Raw genomic sequence first — 16,850 nt, forward strand, 5'->3', positions numbered from 1 at the left:
ATTTGTGCACAGGGGGGTTGTCCCTCAGCCCAGCCTGCACCCTCTCCAATCTGGGACCCCTCAAGGGATGTCCAACTGCCCGTTTAGGCCCAGTGGGATCGGGCCTAAACAGGCAGTCGGACATCCCTCTCACAATCCAGGACTGCTGGCTCCCAACTGCTCACCTGCCTGCCTTCCTGATTGCCCCTAACCACTTCTGCCTGCCAGCCTGATCACCCCCTAACCACTCCCCTGCCAGCCTGATTGATGCCTAACTGCTCCACTGCCAGCCTGTTTGCCCCTAACTGCCCACCCCTACAGGCCTGGTCACCCCTAACTGCCCTCCCCTGCAGGCCTGGTTGCCCCCAACTTCCCTCCTCTGCTGGCTTGGTCACCCCTAACTGCCCTCCCCTGCAGGCTTGATCGCCCCCAACTGACCTCCCTTGCAGGCCTGGTCCCTCCCAACTACCCTCCCCTGCTGGCCTGATTGCCCACAACTGCCCTCCCTTGCTGGCCATCTTGTGGTGGCCATCTTGTGTCCACATGGGGGCAGGCTCTTTGACCACATGGAGCAGCCATCTGTGTGTTGGGAGTGATGGTCAATCTGCATATTACTCTTTTATTAGATAGGATAGAGGCCTGGTGCATGGGTGGGGGTTTGCCCTGAAGGGTGTCCTGGATCAGGGTGGGGGTTCCCTTGGGGCGTGGGGCGGCCTGGGTGAGGGGCCTGTGGTGGTTTGCAGGCTGGCCACGCCCCCTGGTGACCCAAGCGGAGGCCCTGGTATCTGGAGTTTATTTATCTTCTACAATTGAAACTTTGTAGCCTGGAGTGGAGCCAAGCCTTCTGCTTGCTCTGTGGCGGCAGCCTTTGCTGTTTGGATTTATGTATCTTCTATAATTGAAACTTTGTAGCCTTAAGCGGAGGCCTGGGCTGGCCAGGGCTGCAGAAGCTTGGCTTCCTCCATTGCCAGGGAAACCCAAGCCTCCCTCCTGCTCTCTGTGGCGGTAGCCATCTTGGTTGGGTTTATTTGCATATTCCCTCCTGATTGGCTGGTGGGCGTGGCTGGTGGGTATAGCTGAGGTAGGTCAATTTGCATATTACTCTTTTATTAGATAGGATGATGAAAATATAAAGGAACATAATTGTAGTAAATCTTTACCAGATTGCTTTTTATTAGTTTGAAGCTTTAAGTATGAAATGCAGAATAAAGAACAAGTACAGTCTCTTCCCTCTGCTGCTGTCCACCAGCAATTTGTAAAGAATCAAGAGGCTCGTTGATAGTTGAACAATTCTTGACATTTTTATAGTACCTTTGCAGAAGGCCTTATAGTATGTTATCAAACCCACCTGCCACTCCTTGTTAAAAATCTCTACATTTAAAAAAGAGTAAATAAAAATGTAATTCTGTTATAACATCATTGCTTCATTTTTTGGTAACTAGATTGAAATGTCAGCTCCAGAATTTTCTTGCTATCTGCAAAGTTTCCTCCAGTAGGAAAGAAGGCCTGTCACTTAGCCTACATAAGGATAGGGAGGAATTCCTTTGACCCCCAGGCCAGTTATCTGTTAAAAAAAGAAAAGAGAAACTGTGATAAAAAGTAATCCACAGGTATTTTTCAAAAGCACTTTTATGATTCACATTATATATTTAACCACCTATTATTCTTATTTTATTCCCTATCACAAAAAGGAATTACTTGATTAGGTATTTATGACCTAACCCAATTTTTCACACAGATAATAATCTAACTAGCAACCATTTACAACTAACTGGGATTTAAAGCTGAATTTATTTCTATAACTTCCACAGCTATTAAGAAAGGGATTTGAACCAAATGATTTCTAAATTTCTTTTCAGCTCAAAAGGTCTATACTTTTTATCAGTATTTGTTTTGTTGCAAAAAAGTTAAAAACCTGAAAATATTCTTGTGACATCAAAACAATCAACTAATCTTATTTATTTATTTATTCATTATATATTTTTATTGATTTCAGAGAGGAAGGGAGAGGGAGAGATAGAAACATCAATGATGGGAGAGAATTATTGATTGGCTGTCTCCTGCACGACCCCCCCCCACACTGGGGATTGAGCCCATAACCTGGGTATGTGCCCTGAGGGCCTGTGCCCTGACTGGGAATCAAATCCTGAATCAAACTGGGAATCCAACCGTGACCTCCTGGTTCATAGGCTGATGCTCAACCATTGAGCCACACTGGCCGGGATAATCAACTGATCTTATAAACATGTTTCAAATACTGGTTTTCCAAGCTCATTCTATTGATTTATAGAATTTCAGCAAACACTACTGAAGTAAAATTTATTTTTAAGGACTGTGAAAGGAGTCTAAAAATATTGTCCTGGACTTCAGATAACTTTCAGTCTATAAAACCTAAGGAAAATGTTTTTCAGTGTAGCATGATGAGCTTAAAATGCTAAATGGAATTGTGTCTTGGAAGTATGAAAAAGCACCGATCACTTGATTATACTTAACTGGGGATCTCCCACCTCATCCTTAACGAAAAGAAATAGCCAGATCACCTTGAAAATTCCACCAGCTTTAGGTTGCCGCAAAAGACCCTCAGGGCCTATTCCATCCCGGGCACAGGTCACGTACATTTCAGAGTAATCCTTCCCTCCAAAGCAACATGAGGTTGTTTTATCGACAGGCAACTTCACAGTTTGGAGTCTTTTCCCTAGAGCACCAAATATTTTATTTAAAGTCTACTTCTAGCAAATTTCCAACCTGCAAAAGCTTTCAGGACCCTTTACAGAGTAATGGAAGAGTTTAAAGAAGATGGTGGAGGTCACATTTCAACCATGTATTGCACCTACCTTCCTTGACGATTTATTTGTTTTGAGCAAAAGGACTTATCTGCACAGGAAAAGAAGTTCTGACTATAAATCTGGGGCTATATATTTGGACTTTATTTCTAAAATCATCCACTTGATTTTACAAAGGGATACAGGAAAAGTCTTGGGGTAGTGGATATACGGTGTCCCCCCCAAATGTATACACACACTTTGAATAATTATCAAGGCAGTGTTTATTAAAACATATTTTATTTTCAAAATTGAGCTATCAGGCCCTAGCCGGTTTGGCTCAGTGGATAGAGCGTTGGCCTGCGGACTGAAGGGTCCCAGGTTCGATTCCAGTCAGGGCACATACCCGGGTTGCAGGCTTGATCCCCAGTAGGGGTGTGCAGGAGGCAGCCAATCCATGATTCTCTCTCATCATTGATGTTTCTATTTCTCTCTCACTCCCTTTCTGAAATGAATAAAAAATATATTTTAAAAAATTGAGCTATCAGCTGTTATAGTGTGTATTCAGTTTGGGGGATACCCTGTATATTGCTGTCTAACTTCATTAATAATGAATTTTCTCCAGTCCCTAGTGTCTGGTGTTTTCTAGACATGACGGGGATTTTCCATTGTGCTGTGAACCTACCTGTCTCAGGATCTAAACGAATCACTCTTCCTCCATTGTAACAGGCCACCCAGAGCTTCCCCTCAGCATCAATACACATTCCATCTGGGATTTGTTCGTCCTTCTCCAGCTTGTAAACACTTCTGCGGTTGGCTACGGTTTGAAAAAAAGCACACACACACACACACCCCAAAACAACAAGCTACTCAATACTAAGCATCAAACAATGAGCAATCAAGTGATTATAGATACTGATCACTTCGGCTTATCTGGGTTCTGGTGTGTGGGAACCACAGGTGGGATGGTTCAAAAGGATTCCTAACTCTAAACAATGACCACAAATGTGATGGGTACCCCTCAACAAAGGATTTTGACCACATGATTTGGGGTGGATTCATCCTCTAGTTTGGGTACAGGCATGTCTGTAGAAGCTTTCAGAGGAGAGAAAAAAGAAAGCAGAATTCTTTTTTAAAAATTGATTTCAGAGAGGAAGGGAGATGGAGAGAGAGATAGAAACATCAATGATGAGAGAGAATCATTCATTGATCAGCTGCCTCCTGCACAGCCCCTACTGGGGATTGAGCCTGCAACCCAGGCATCTGTCCTTGACTGGGAATCAAACAACCACTGAGCCACACCGGCCAGGCAGGAAATAGAATTCTTTTTTTTTTTTTTAAACCTAATTGTGATTTTTTTAAAATATATTTTATTGATTTTTTACAGAGAGGAAGGGAGAGGGATAGAGAGCTAGAAACATCGATGAGAGAGAAACATCGATCAGCTGCCTCCTGCACACCCCCCACTGGGGATGTGCCCGCAACCAAGGTACATGCCCTTGACCGGAATCGAACCCGGGACCCTTCAGTCCGCAGGCCGACGCTCTATCCACTGAGCCAAACCGGTTTTGGCAGGAAATAGAATTCTTAATAAAATACCAATATGCCCTAGAAGTTTGGCTCAATGGACAGGGCATTGGCCTGCGGACTGAAGGGTCCCGGGTTTGATTCCGGTCAAGGGCACATGCCCAGGTTGCCAGCTTGATCCCCAGCAGGAGGCTTGCAGGAGGCAGCCAATCAATGATTCTCTCTCATCATTGATGTTTCTATCTCTCTCTCCCTCTCCCTTCCTCTTTGAAATATATATATATACATATATATATATTTTTATATATTTATATAATAAATATATATATATATATTTATATAATAAATATATATATATATATATATATATATATAATACCAATAGATATTTTTGAGGCTGACCTGAATTGAACCCCTGCATGACCACCTCAGATATATAGGGTGCCCCAAAAAATGTATACACGCACTTTGAATAATTATAAAGGCAGTGTTTATTAAAATACATTTCATTGCCCTAACTGGTTTGGCTCAGTGGATAGAGCGTCGGCCTGCAGACTGAAGGGTCCCAGGTTCGATTCCGGTCAAGGGCATGTACCTTGGCAGCTGATCGATGTTTCTAACTCTCTATACCTCTCCCTTCCTCTCTGTAAAAAAATCAATAAAATATATATAAAAAATAAAATACATTGCATTTACAAAATTGAGCTATCAGCTGTTAAAGTGTGTATACATTTTTTGGGACACCCTGTGCTTCAGCCTGTGGTTAGACCTTTGTAGTTTTACTTACAAAAATGCCTACTTTGATTAACCCCAAGATCTAGAAGGCAACTCAAAGGTGCCACGTGACCATTCACAAAAACTAGTACAATGTATGAGTTCTGTTTCTGCCTGACTAATGCTTCATAATCACCTTATCAAAATGAAATATTAGAAGAGTTTCTTTCTGAAAGGAGGGGTATTCTGAAATCAACTAGCTGGCCTTAAAGGGGGGGAATCAGAGTATCCAAAAAACATCAAAATCCAGAGAAACTTGACACTCCAAAATGCAGGACATTACAGTGATAAAAGTGAGGTACAATGGAAAAAATAGCAAAACCATGCATAAGTAAGATGGGTAAAAACAGTCATAAAAAGAGCACTAAATAAATGAAGACAACACATTTGTACTGGAATGCTTCGCCTCCGATTAGATCTGTGCAAGAATCTTGTGATATTTTTCAAGTAATTTTTTAATTATTGGTTTTGCTCTTGTGGTTTGGCACCTTTCATGAAACAGTTTCAAGTAATCCCTTCTAAATTCTTCTCAAGAATTCCTTCCTCCCCGTTTCCAACTATGGCTCATTTAGAGCCCATTGATGGACTTGAACAATCTGTAACTACTTTTTAAAAAAACTTTTCCATTTAAAAAAAATCCTCACCCAAGGATATATATGTATTGATTTTTAGAGAGAGAGGGAGGGAGAGATAGAGATAGAGATAGAGATAGAGGTAGCGGTAGAGGTAGAGGTAGAGGTAGAGGTAGAGGTAGAGGTAGAGGTAGAGGTAGAGATAGAGATAGAGATAGAGATAGAGATAGAGATAGAGATAGAGATAGAGATAGAGATAGAGATAGAGATAGAGATAGAGATACAAACATTGATGCAAGAGAGAAATATTGATCAGTTGTTCCCATATGTTCCTAATCCGGGATCGAACCCACAAACTAGGTATGTGCCCTGACTGGGAATTAAACCTGAAACCTTTTGGTGTATGAGATGACACTCCAACCACCCGAGCCACCCAGACAGGGTTACTTTTCCATTTTGAAAGGTTGTTAGTCTCTGAGCCCTTGCCTATTGTTAACTAAAGTACAAATAAATATAAAAAAAAAGAAATATTAACCCCAAGCTCTAATTTTCTGTTCTTTTCATCATTCCACTGTATGTTATTTGCCTTTAGGCACCTCCTGGTAGAAGAGAATACATCCTACAGTAAACCTCTTTCTAGTGATGGTGGCAAGAAAGAGGATTAAAGAACTATCCATATTATGCCAACTGTGGCTTGACTGCATCATAGTCAAGTCTGTGTAATCATTACCATACTGGAATAATATCATTAGACAGCTCTCTATTTGACAAAGTAAGGATCTTTACCCATGGGTGGAGGGACAGGCAGCTTACTAATGATATACAGATGAAAAAATATGAGCAGTATTAAGAAAAATAAAGAAAAAGTACATACAGATCTTTCCTGTCTGCAAGTCATAGTCAAAAGCATCCACGGAGTAGGACAGGCTGTCTATGTAATAGAAGATTTTGTGGTCCAGCGACCAATCCAAGCCATTGGAGATGTCCACCTGGTCGAAGTACTTTTCCACATGGTGGTCAGGAAAGAGGCAGTACAGGGACCCTTGGTGCCGCTCCAGAACTCCTGGGGCCGTTTCTTCAGCCATGGTGCCTACAAAAACCAAAGACCGCTGAGCTCAGCCCCACAGCATCTTGCCCATGGCGGCACTATCTTTTCTTACCAGGGTTCCTTCTCATGATTAAATCAAGGAATTTATACAATCCCAATCTGGGTCCTATATATTTTTTTTAAATGACAACTACCGCCCAGCTGGCGTGGCTCAGTGGTTGAGCGTTGACCTATGAACCAGAAGGTCACGGTCAGGGCACACGCCCGGCTGCAGGCTCAATCCCCAGTAGGGGGTGTGCAGAAAGCAGCTGAACAGTGATTCTCATCATTGATGTTTCTCTGTCTCCCTCTCCCTTCCTCTATGAAATCGATAAAAAAAAATATGATAATGAAAAATGACAACTACCTTGCTTGTAGTGGAGATCAAAACTACACAGGTTCGCCGAAACCGGTTTGGCTCAGTGGATAGAGCATCGGCCTGCGGACTGAAGGGTCCCGGGTTCGATTCCGGTCAAGGGCATGTACCTTGGTTGCGGGCACATCCCCATTGGGAGGTGTGCAGGAGGCAGCTGATCGATGTTTCTCTCTCATCGATGTTTCTAGCTCTCTATCCCTCTCCCTTCCTCTCTGTAAAAAATCAATAAAATACATTAAAAAAAACTACACAGGTTCGGGGAGAGAGATCAACCAAAGGACTTGTATGCATGCATATAAGCCTAACCAGTGGTCACGGACAACAGGGGGGGTGGGGGCATGCGTGGGGAGGGGTTTGGGATGGGAATGGGGGAATGAGGACAAATATGTGATACCCTAATCAATAAAGAAATTTTTAAAAAAACTACACAGGTTCTAGTTCCAGATAAGAAGGAGTCCATCCGCACCAACCTCATTTTCTCCCAATGAGCACAACTATACACCTTGGTCAAAATGCAAGTCATGCCGAAACCGGTTTGGCTCAGTGGATAGAGCGTCGGCCTGCGGACTGAAGGGTCCCAGGTTCGATTCTGGTCAAGGGCATGTACCTTGGTTGCGGGCACATCCCCAGTGGGAGATGTGCAGGAGGCAGCTGATTGATGTTTCTCTCTCATCGATGTTTCTAACTCTCTATCCCTCTCCCTTCCTCTCTGTAAAATATCAATAAAATATATTAAAAAAAAATGCAAGTCATAGCCCTGACCGGTTTGGCTCAGTGGATAGAGCGTTGGCCTGCGGACTGAAGGGTCCCGGGTTCGGTTCCGGTCAAGGGCATGTACCTTGGTTGCGGGCACATACCCAGTGGGGGGTGTGCAGGAGGCAGCTGATCGGTGTTTCTCTCTCATCGATGTTTCTAACTCTCTGTCCCTCTCCCTTCCTCTCTGTAAAAAATCAATAAAATATATTTTAAAAAAATGCAAGTCATAGCTGTCTGAGAACTCAGAGAAGTAAATGTCAGGAAGCTCAGAGAAGAGCAGCAGAACTTGAAGTACCACTTAGTTGGTGTTGAGTTCTCCATTTTATCCTCCAGGATGCCCCAGCATCCTGCAACTGAATTCAGTACAGCCTGGAACTTGGAGCACTGTGTGCAGACAGAGATCCAAGAGAAACCCTCCAGTGGCTCCAGGATCAGAAAAGAAAACTCCTGAGGTTCAGAGGAGTAGGAGAAATACCCTGGTTATTTTTCAAATTGAATTTATTGGGGTGACGTTGGCCAATAAAATCATACAGGTTTCATGTATACAACTCTGCAACACATCATGTGTATATGGTACTGTGTGTTCACCACCCCAAGTCAAGTCTCCTTCCATTACCATTCATCCCCACTTTCCCTTCTTCTAGCTCCCCCTACTCCTCTCCTTCTGGCAGTTTCCACTCCTCTCCATTCTCTCACACATCGGTCCCCAGGCAATTCTGCAGCAAGGGTAGCAACAGTAGAGTGTGTCCAGCAACAGAAAACTACAGGAATCAAATCTCTGAGGGAAGGGAATATTCTGCTCCATTTGGTGAAGTCACAGCTCCAAAAGGGCAGAGCCCAACATGGTTGCTTTTATGTTCGCTCTCTCTCTGTCCTCCTGCCATTTGACCTTGGAGGGAGCACAATCACAGATATGGGTGGTTTCAGGCTGGAGGAATGAAAGGAGAGCTCCAGCAAGCTGGAACGTACCCAGAGAGAGTGAAGAGGGATGTTGCACAGGAATGCAACCCCACAAAACTGCCTGTGATCTGGACTCATATTCTACTTGTACAGGCATGGGTATGATTCCAATGAGCATACCAAACACTGAGAGTGGTGCTGTGGATAGAATTCATTCTAAGTCTCAGACTGACCACCGAGTGGCATGCATGTGGGACCAAACCTAATGGCACCTAAGAGAAAGCAGGTTGGAACTTGTGGTCTGAGGTCTGAGCCTAAACATACAGATTACTTACTAAAACAAAGATATAAACATTCTTTACAGGATTTAAACAAGACTCAGGGTCTCATAACATAATAGTAAAAATGGCCGAAACCGGTTTGGCTCAGTGGATAGAGCGTCGGCCTGCGGACTGAAGGGTCTCAGGTTTGATTCCGGTCAAGGGCATGTACCTTGGTTGCGGGCACATCCCCAGTAGGAGGTGTGCAGGAGGCAGATGATTGATGTTTCTCTCTCATCGATGTTTCTAGCTCTCTATCCCTCTCCCTTCCTCTCTGTAAAAATCAATAAAATATATATATATATATATATATTTTTTAATATATTTTATTGATATTTCACAGAGAGGAAGGGAGAGGGATAGAGAGCTAGAAACATCGATGAGAGAGAAACATCGATCAGCTGCCTCCTGCACACCTCCCACTGAGGATGTGCCCGCAACCAAGGTACATGCCCTTGACCGGAATCGAACCCGGGACCTTTCAGTCCGCAGGCCGACGCTCTATCCACTGAGCCAAACCGGTTTCGGCAATAAAATATATTTTTAAAAAATAGTAAAAATGGCCAGGATACTGTCCAAAATTACTTAGCAACACAAAGAAGCATGAAAATCTCAACTTGTATAGGAAAAGAAGCAACAGACGCAGAAAGCAAAATGGCACAGATGTTGGAATTACTTGACAAAGATTAAAACAGCTCTTACGAGCAATTTGTAAACAGTCTTGAAATAAAACTCAAAATAGAAACTATCAGCAAAGAAATAGACGACATAAAGGATAATCAAATGAAAATTTTAGAAGTGAAAAAATAAAACAACGGAACTAAAAAAATTTCACTGGATGGACTTGACGGAAGAAAAGAGATGACAGAGGAAAGGGTCGGCGTACATTATGTTAAGTCAACAGAAATTTACTTGAATCTGACCAACAGAGATAATAAAGATTGAAAAAAATGAACAGAGCTTTAGGGACCTGTAGGACAACAACCAAAGAGCTGACATACTGGATTCCTAGAGAAGAGGAAAAAGAATACAAAGCCAAAAAATTAAGAAGTAATGGCTCAAAACTCCTCAAATTTGGTGAAAAGCACAAAACTATAGATCCAAGAAGCTGAGCAAACCCAAAACAGGATAAACCCAAAGAAACCTATACCTAGATACATCATGGTCAAATTTCTGAAGACTAAAGTAAAATAGAAATTCTTGAGATTAATGAAAGAAAAATCACATAGTAAATATGGGGGGAAATGATTTCAATAACCATGCATTTTTCTTTTTCTTTTTTATTAAATGTATTTCTTTATTGATTTCAGAGAGGAAGGGAGAAGGAGAGAGAGATAGAAACATCAATGATGAGAGAGAATCATTGATCGGCTGCCTCCTGCATGCCCCCCACTGGGGATTGAGCCTGCAACCCAGGCATGTGCCCTTGGCCGGAATCAAACCTGGGACCCTTCAGTCCGCAGGCTAACACTCTATCCACTGAGCCAAGCCGGCTAGGGCAACCATACATTTTTCATGAGAAGCCATGGAGGTCGGAATGAAGTGACATTTTAAATTTGCTGAAAGAAAAATAAAGTGTCAACCTGGAATTCTATCTTCACTGAAAATATCCTTTAAGAATGAGGGTGAAATAAAGACATTCCCATATAAAGTGAAACGAGGAGAATTCATAGCTAGTAGACTTACTTTAAAATACTTGCTAAAGGAACTCCTTTAGACAGAAGGGAAATGATACCAAAAGGAAGCATGAAACACAAGAAGTATTTTAGTAGTAAAAGCACGTGATATGTGCAACTTACTTGCAAATGATTCTGGAGAAAAATGTTTAGATGTAGAGAGTAAATGGAACACAATGTTGACAATAGGTACATTCACATAAAGGGTACATAGGTGTTTGTACAATTCTTTTTTTTTTTTTTTACAATTCTTACTTTTTTCTGTAAATTTGAAATTATTTCTCATTTAAACATCAACAACAAAGCTTATTTAAAACATTTAAGCCATAAAACTACCATACAAATTTTAGTCTCTGTTAGAGACAGAGCTGAAAGACTATCTGAAGTTTTTCTCATGGGATTTTTTTTTTTTTTAGGTTAAAGAAGAACCCAAGACACTTTTACCACTACAGCAGTGAGACTTTTATCAGTGTTGTGTGTTTTTTGCCAAGCTCAGTAAGAAGGTGCTAAAGATAAACCATACCAGCAAAGTATCTCCCAGCGGGATCCACCTTCCCATCATTGAATCGATTGTTTTTTTTGTCTTTATCTATGGTGGCCAGGACAATGGCTGACTGATCTTCCCAGTCCAAAGCACAGAACTTCGTTCCAACTGTGGCGACATAGCCTCCCGACTGGCGGAGGGCCACGGAGCTGACCGGGGCATCTGCAGAGGCAAAAGCAGCCGTCAGGATGCAGCAGGCAGCCCAGGGGCCGAGCAGCCAGCGCGTGAGCCTATCCTGACACCTGCCGCCTGCAAGAGGAATTGCAGCTCTTTCGACAAGGGTGCGCTCTCTTCCTTCTGTTGAGGAATGAAGGCTACAGAACCCCGGGATACTTGTCGATAATAAACTCCAGGCACCGTTCTGGACAGCAGGCACAGAAAGGTGAGTGAAATCCAATCTATTGGAAGCTCCCGGTCTAGCAGAGAAGTTGAACCACAGCAGCCACCACACATTGGGGCAGGCGCCACATCAAGGTCAGAGGAGGGATTGCTAACTGTGGGTGGTGGTGGTGGGGGGAGGCGGGGGGAGTCACAGAACAAGAGATGCTAAATTTGTCTGCTCTCCAGGAAATGCAGAGACACACTGTGTAGTTTCAGCAACGAGGCTTTGTGACATTCTTCTCTCCCTCCAGTACAGGACTGTCCTTTTATAGGGGCCCTATTTCATTAAAAATTACATAAAAATTTAAACTTTGCCCTGACCAGTTTGGCTCAGTGGATAGAGCGTCGGCCTGTGGACTGAAGGGTCCCAGGTCAAGGGCATGTACCTTGGTTGCAGGCACATCCCCAGTAGGGAGTGTGCAGGAGGCCTCTGATGGATGTTTCTCTCTCATTGATGTTTCTAAAAAATATATTTTATTGATTTTTTACAGAGAGGAAGGAAGAGTGATAGATAGTCAGAAACATTGATGAGAGAGAAACATCGACCAGCTGCCTCCTGCACACCTCCCACTGGGGATGTGCCCGCAACCAAGTTACATGCCCTTGACCGGAATCGAACCTGGGACCTTTCAGTCCGCAGGCTGACGCTCTATCCACTGAGCCAAACCGGTTTTGGCTCATTGATGTTTCTAACTCTCTATCCCTCTCCCTTCCTCTCTGTAAAATATCAATAAAATATATTTTTAAAAATTTAAACTTTATTTAAATTAAATAATTTAGATAGTAGTCTCCAGCTTCTTATATGAAGGCGTTAAGGAAAGATCCTATAGCACCTCATTATTGGAACAAAATGGGGAACGCGGGCCCTCATTCACAGAGGAAGAGGGAAGTATTGACCATCCAGAATGTACTCCTGGGTCAAAGTGGGAGAACGACAGCCCTGGCTGATATTTCCCAGTGGGTAGAGCATCTCCCCTCTCACTGAAGGGTCACAGGTTTGATTCCTGGTCTAGGGCATGAACCTGGGTTGCAGGTTTGATCCCTAGCTCTGGTCAGGGTCTGTGCAGGAGGCAACCAATCGATGTGTCTCACATTGATGTTTCATTCTCTCTTTTCCCCCCCTCCCTCCTTCCCTCCCTCCCTCCCTCCCTTCCTTTCCTTCCTCTTTCCTTCCTTCCTTCCTCTCTCTCTACAAATCAATGGTGAGGATTAACAAAAGTGGAGGACACAGACAGCTTGACAATCCAAAAGTTGTAAAGCATATTCGGCTTTAACATGAAGGTCCCGGGGATATGACACTCGAAGTGACCTCCCCTCCCCAAAGAACAGATGGCTGGCTGGGTGGATCTGAGCCCGGCCTTCATCCTTACCCAAAGTCACTCGATGAACTTGCTTGCTGAGCGAATCCCACCGGCAAACCTTCTTTGAAGGAATATCTACGAAGAGCAGAGAGCTGGACGCTTCCTCCCACACTGGAGACTCACCGCACCGGCAGTTCTCCGGCAGGACACACTCAATCTTAACGGAACACATGGTCATGGGGGATCTATTGAAGATGACAGAGACAAAATGGAATGTGATCTCACGGAGTGAATTCAGTGCAGCATCTGGCTTGAGACCCTGGTAAGCTCCCAATACAGACTGAGTTGTTTTTATTAGAGCTAGAAAGGCTGGGCGCACTTGCCCAAAATCAGAACAAAATATGTAACGTGGCCGAAGGAGATGTGTCTGAAAAAGAACTAAGAGCTGATAGGTGATAGCATGAGACATCTTCATTCAACTTACCAGGGCTTTTTTTCAAGCGATCTTTTATTTTTTTAAATACACTGAGTGGCTAGATTATTTTGCGTTCAGAGATCATAATAATCTGGCCACTCAGTGTATATCCTATATAATAAAAGGCTAATATGCAAATTGTCCCCTCAACCAGGAGTTTGATCAGCAGGCAGGCCGGCCAACCGCCTATGTCCCCTCCCCCTGGCCAGGTGGGCCAGACCTCAGCCATGCACGAATTCATGCACTGGGCCTCTAATATATATATTTATATACACACACACACACACACATACACTGAGTGGCTAGGTTATTATGTGTTCAGAGATCATAATAATCTGGCCACTCAGAGTATATTTTTATTGATTTCAGAGAGGAAGAGAGAGGGACAGAGAGAAACATCCATGAAGAGAGAGAATCACCAATTGGCTGCCTCCTGCACACCTCCCACTGGGGATCGAGCCCACACCTGGGCATGTGGCCTGACCAGGAATTGAATCATGACCTCAGTTCATAGGTTAACGCTCAACCACTGAGCAATACTGGCCAGGCCAAGCTATCTTTTAGAGAGAGAGAGACACTCCAACATCCACACCTAGGTATTGGTGACCCTCAGAGAGCCAGCTCAGAGGTGGCAAGGTTGCTCTTCATGCCAAACCCAGCCGATAAGGCGGACGGGGGGCGGGGGGAGGGGGGAGCGCCCTCACTGCTGGCTCCTCTGGGAGTCTGCAGGTCACCTTCTCCTGCTGCCTTCCCATGGGTTGATGTCGATTCACTTCCCTGACCACTCAAAGGCCAGAGCCTTCCCACTTCGCATTTTTTCTGAGCTGCATTTTAAAATATGTTCATGGCTGATGGTACTCTCCATCAGAACTAACATCCATTTCCAGATGCAGGCAATGGAAGGGGTGGGAAAGGGGACACCATGTGGGCACCCTTGTGGGAACTGGCAGCCCTCGGCTATTTCTTGCCACCTAGAAAGGCACCCTGCCATCTGGGCAAGGAGTTTTGAAGTCCGCGGGCAGGGACAGTCTATGCTGGGACTTCAGGCCAGAGACTTTGACCGACGATCAGGGAGAAGGAAAATCAGAAAAGTAAAAACATGACCTAAGAAACCCATAAGGGAGAGGAAAAACAGGCAACTTTCGAGAGCCTTCTCTCGCCCTGACCGGTTTGGCTCAGTGGATAGAGCGTCAGCCTGCGGACTAAAGGGTCCCGGGTTCGATTCCGGTCAAGGGCATGTACCTTGGTTGCGGGTACATCCCCAGTGGGAGGTGTGCAGGAGGCAGCTGATGGATGTTTCTCTCTCATCGATGTTTCTAACTCTCTTTCTCTCTCCCTTCCTCTCTGTAAAGAAAATCAATAAAATGTATTTTTAAAAAAAAGCCTTCTCTCTCCCAAACTCTGCCCTGATGCCCAAATTGCCTGCTCTTCATTCTTCTCCTGGGTATCTATCTGCTTTGAAGTAAGTGGTCTCACACATGGATGGGCACATTAATGATGGGGGGAGGGAAATTATCTTTGGTTTAATATTTCCTTCAGTAAGCTGCATTAAAAACATTGTTGTTGTTGTTAATCCTCACCCAAGGATATTTTTAAAAATATATATTTTATTGATTTTTTACAGAGAGGAAGGGAGAGAGATAGTTAGAAACATCGATGAGAGAGAAACATCGATCAGCTGCCTCCTGCACACCCCCTACTGGGGATGTGCCCGCAACCAAGCTACATGCCCTTGACCAGAATCAAACCTGGGACCCTTCAGTCTGCAGACCAACGCTCTATCCATTGAGCCACACCGGCTAGGGCCCAAGGATATTTTTCCATTGATTCTTAGAGTGGAAGGGAGAGGGGAGAGACAGAGAGAGAAACATCAATGTGAGAGACACATTGATTGGCCGCTTCCCCAGGGGGATTGAGCCTGCAACTGAGGTACATGACCTTGACCGGAATTGAACCCAGGGCCCTTCAGTCCTTGGGCTGACACTCTATCCACTGAACCAAACCGGCCAGGAAAAACTGCATTTTTTTTTTTTTTAAAGAAACAGCGCAGCTCAAATAGGCCTCAATACCACCTGCCGGCTCTCAGCATTTGCAATCCTCCTTGACGGTTGGAGCTGGCCCGGCCCCCAAGGCCGCCTGCTGTGTGTCTGAGATAAAGCCCGCGATCAGACACGGGGCTTGCACAACAGCAGCTTTTAACCCCACACTCGCTCCTGCAAACCGGGGAGGGCGGGGGGTGCTGGCACGTGTCCTCTTTCTGCCCTGGCTCCGGAGAGCTCGGCCCCAGGAAGGGGTCGTGGCTGAAAGCGGGTGGCCCGCAGGGCGGGGGGCGGGGAGCTGGGAAGCGGCTCCGTTGCACTCGGGTCCCGGGTCCCGCGCAGGGAGGGGCCCTGGCGCCCTGCGGCCGCAGGTGGCAGCGAGGCCTGGGAGCTGAAGGTCGAGCCCACCTGGTGTCTCCGTGCAGGCCCCTGTGGTCGGAACGATCCAGTCGGTGCCCTTCCTGCCGCCCTGGTGGGAGACCAGCTCGGCTGTCGCGCAACCTTTCTTCTGCAGCGAGGGGGTGGGGAGGCGGGCGGGTGACTTCTGGGTGGCTCAAAGGTCAGGCCGTGGAGGGGTGGGGAGCTGCGACTCAGAGGGTGGAGGGGAGGAGATGGGACCTGCAGGACCCAGAGCTGTCCTCCTGCGCCATCGCGGGGGTGGGAGGGGGTGTGGGGGGTGAGGGGAGGGGGAAGAAGAGAGTCCTACGGAGCCGCCGGGGGCAGGGAGGTGGGCAGAGGCGTGGAGCCCAGGGAACCGAAGCTTTGGAGTTTGGAGGAAAGCTCGTTTCTCTCGTAGACAAAACGTTGTTAAAATGCCTGACGGAGACTGGGTGGACGGTCAGGTCCAACGAACAGGTTAGTAAGGAAAGAACGAAGCAGTTAAATCCTCTCTTCCTAATGGAGAATGATGGCTGAAGGCCAACTCTTTTTTTAAAAAATATTTTTAAAATATGTTTTTATTGATTTCAGAGAGGAAAGGAGAAGGAGAGATAGAAACATCAATGATGAGAGAGAATCACTGATTGGCTGCCTCCTGCTCACCCCAACTAGGGATTGAGCTGCAACCTGGGCATGTGCCCTGACCAGAAGTCAAACCGTGACCTCCTGGTTCATAGGTTAACACTCAACCACTGAGCCATGCTAAGGCCAACTCTTTTTTTAAAATATATTTTAAAATATATTTTTATTGATTTCAGAGAGGAAGGGAGAGAAAGAGAAACATCAAAGATGAGAGAGAATCACGGATCCTACACGCCCCCTACTGGGCATCAAGCCCGCAACCCCGCTGGTGCCCCTGATGGGAATCAACTTGGGACCCTTCAGTCCGCAGGCCAAGGCTCTATCCACTGAGCAAGCTGGCTAGGGCCATTACCTGATTTTT

The 16,850-nt window shown here is 45.1% G+C and overlaps 1 protein-coding gene across 2 annotated transcripts; it reads right to left on the reverse strand.

Moving 5' to 3' along the window:
* Nucleotides 1-1,074: 1,074 nt before the first annotated feature.
* Nucleotides 1,075-16,282, reverse strand: RGN (regucalcin). Of its 2 annotated transcripts, XM_080653736.1 has the most exons (7): nt 15,878-16,282; nt 13,025-13,200; nt 11,253-11,435; nt 6,489-6,704; nt 3,427-3,558; nt 2,520-2,674; nt 1,075-1,543 (listed from the first exon to the last, which is right to left on the reverse strand). In XM_080653736.1, exons 2-7 carry the CDS (start codon nt 13,191-13,193, stop codon nt 1,493-1,495), a joined length of 906 nt encoding a protein of 301 aa, XP_080509862.1. In that variant the 5' UTR covers nt 13,194-13,200; nt 15,878-16,282; the 3' UTR covers nt 1,075-1,492. The 2 variants fall into 2 exon arrangements, with proteins under 2 accessions (XP_080509862.1, XP_080509863.1); XM_080653737.1 differs by lacking the exon at nt 2,520-2,674 and having other exon boundaries at nt 1,125-1,543; nt 15,878-16,278.
* Between the last annotated feature and the right edge of the window lie 568 nt (nt 16,283-16,850).

Source organism: Plecotus auritus (genome assembly GCF_963455305.1).
Source record: "Plecotus auritus genome assembly, chromosome: X".
Taxonomy (NCBI): domain Eukaryota; kingdom Metazoa; phylum Chordata; class Mammalia; order Chiroptera; family Vespertilionidae; genus Plecotus; species Plecotus auritus.

Coding starts and splice junctions, on each gene's coding strand:
- RGN (XM_080653736.1), bottom strand. CDS start 13,193: ATGACCATGTGTTCCGTTAAGATTGAGTGTGTCCTGCCGGAGAACTGC. Junction 11,436..13,024: donor AGTTCATCGAGTGACTTTGG/GTAAGGATGAAG, acceptor TTGCCTCTGCAG/ATGCCCCGGTCAGCTCCGTG. Junction 6,705..11,252: donor CGCTGGGAGATACTTTGCTG/GTATGGTTTATC, acceptor TGGTTTTTGTAG/GCACCATGGCTGAAGAAACG.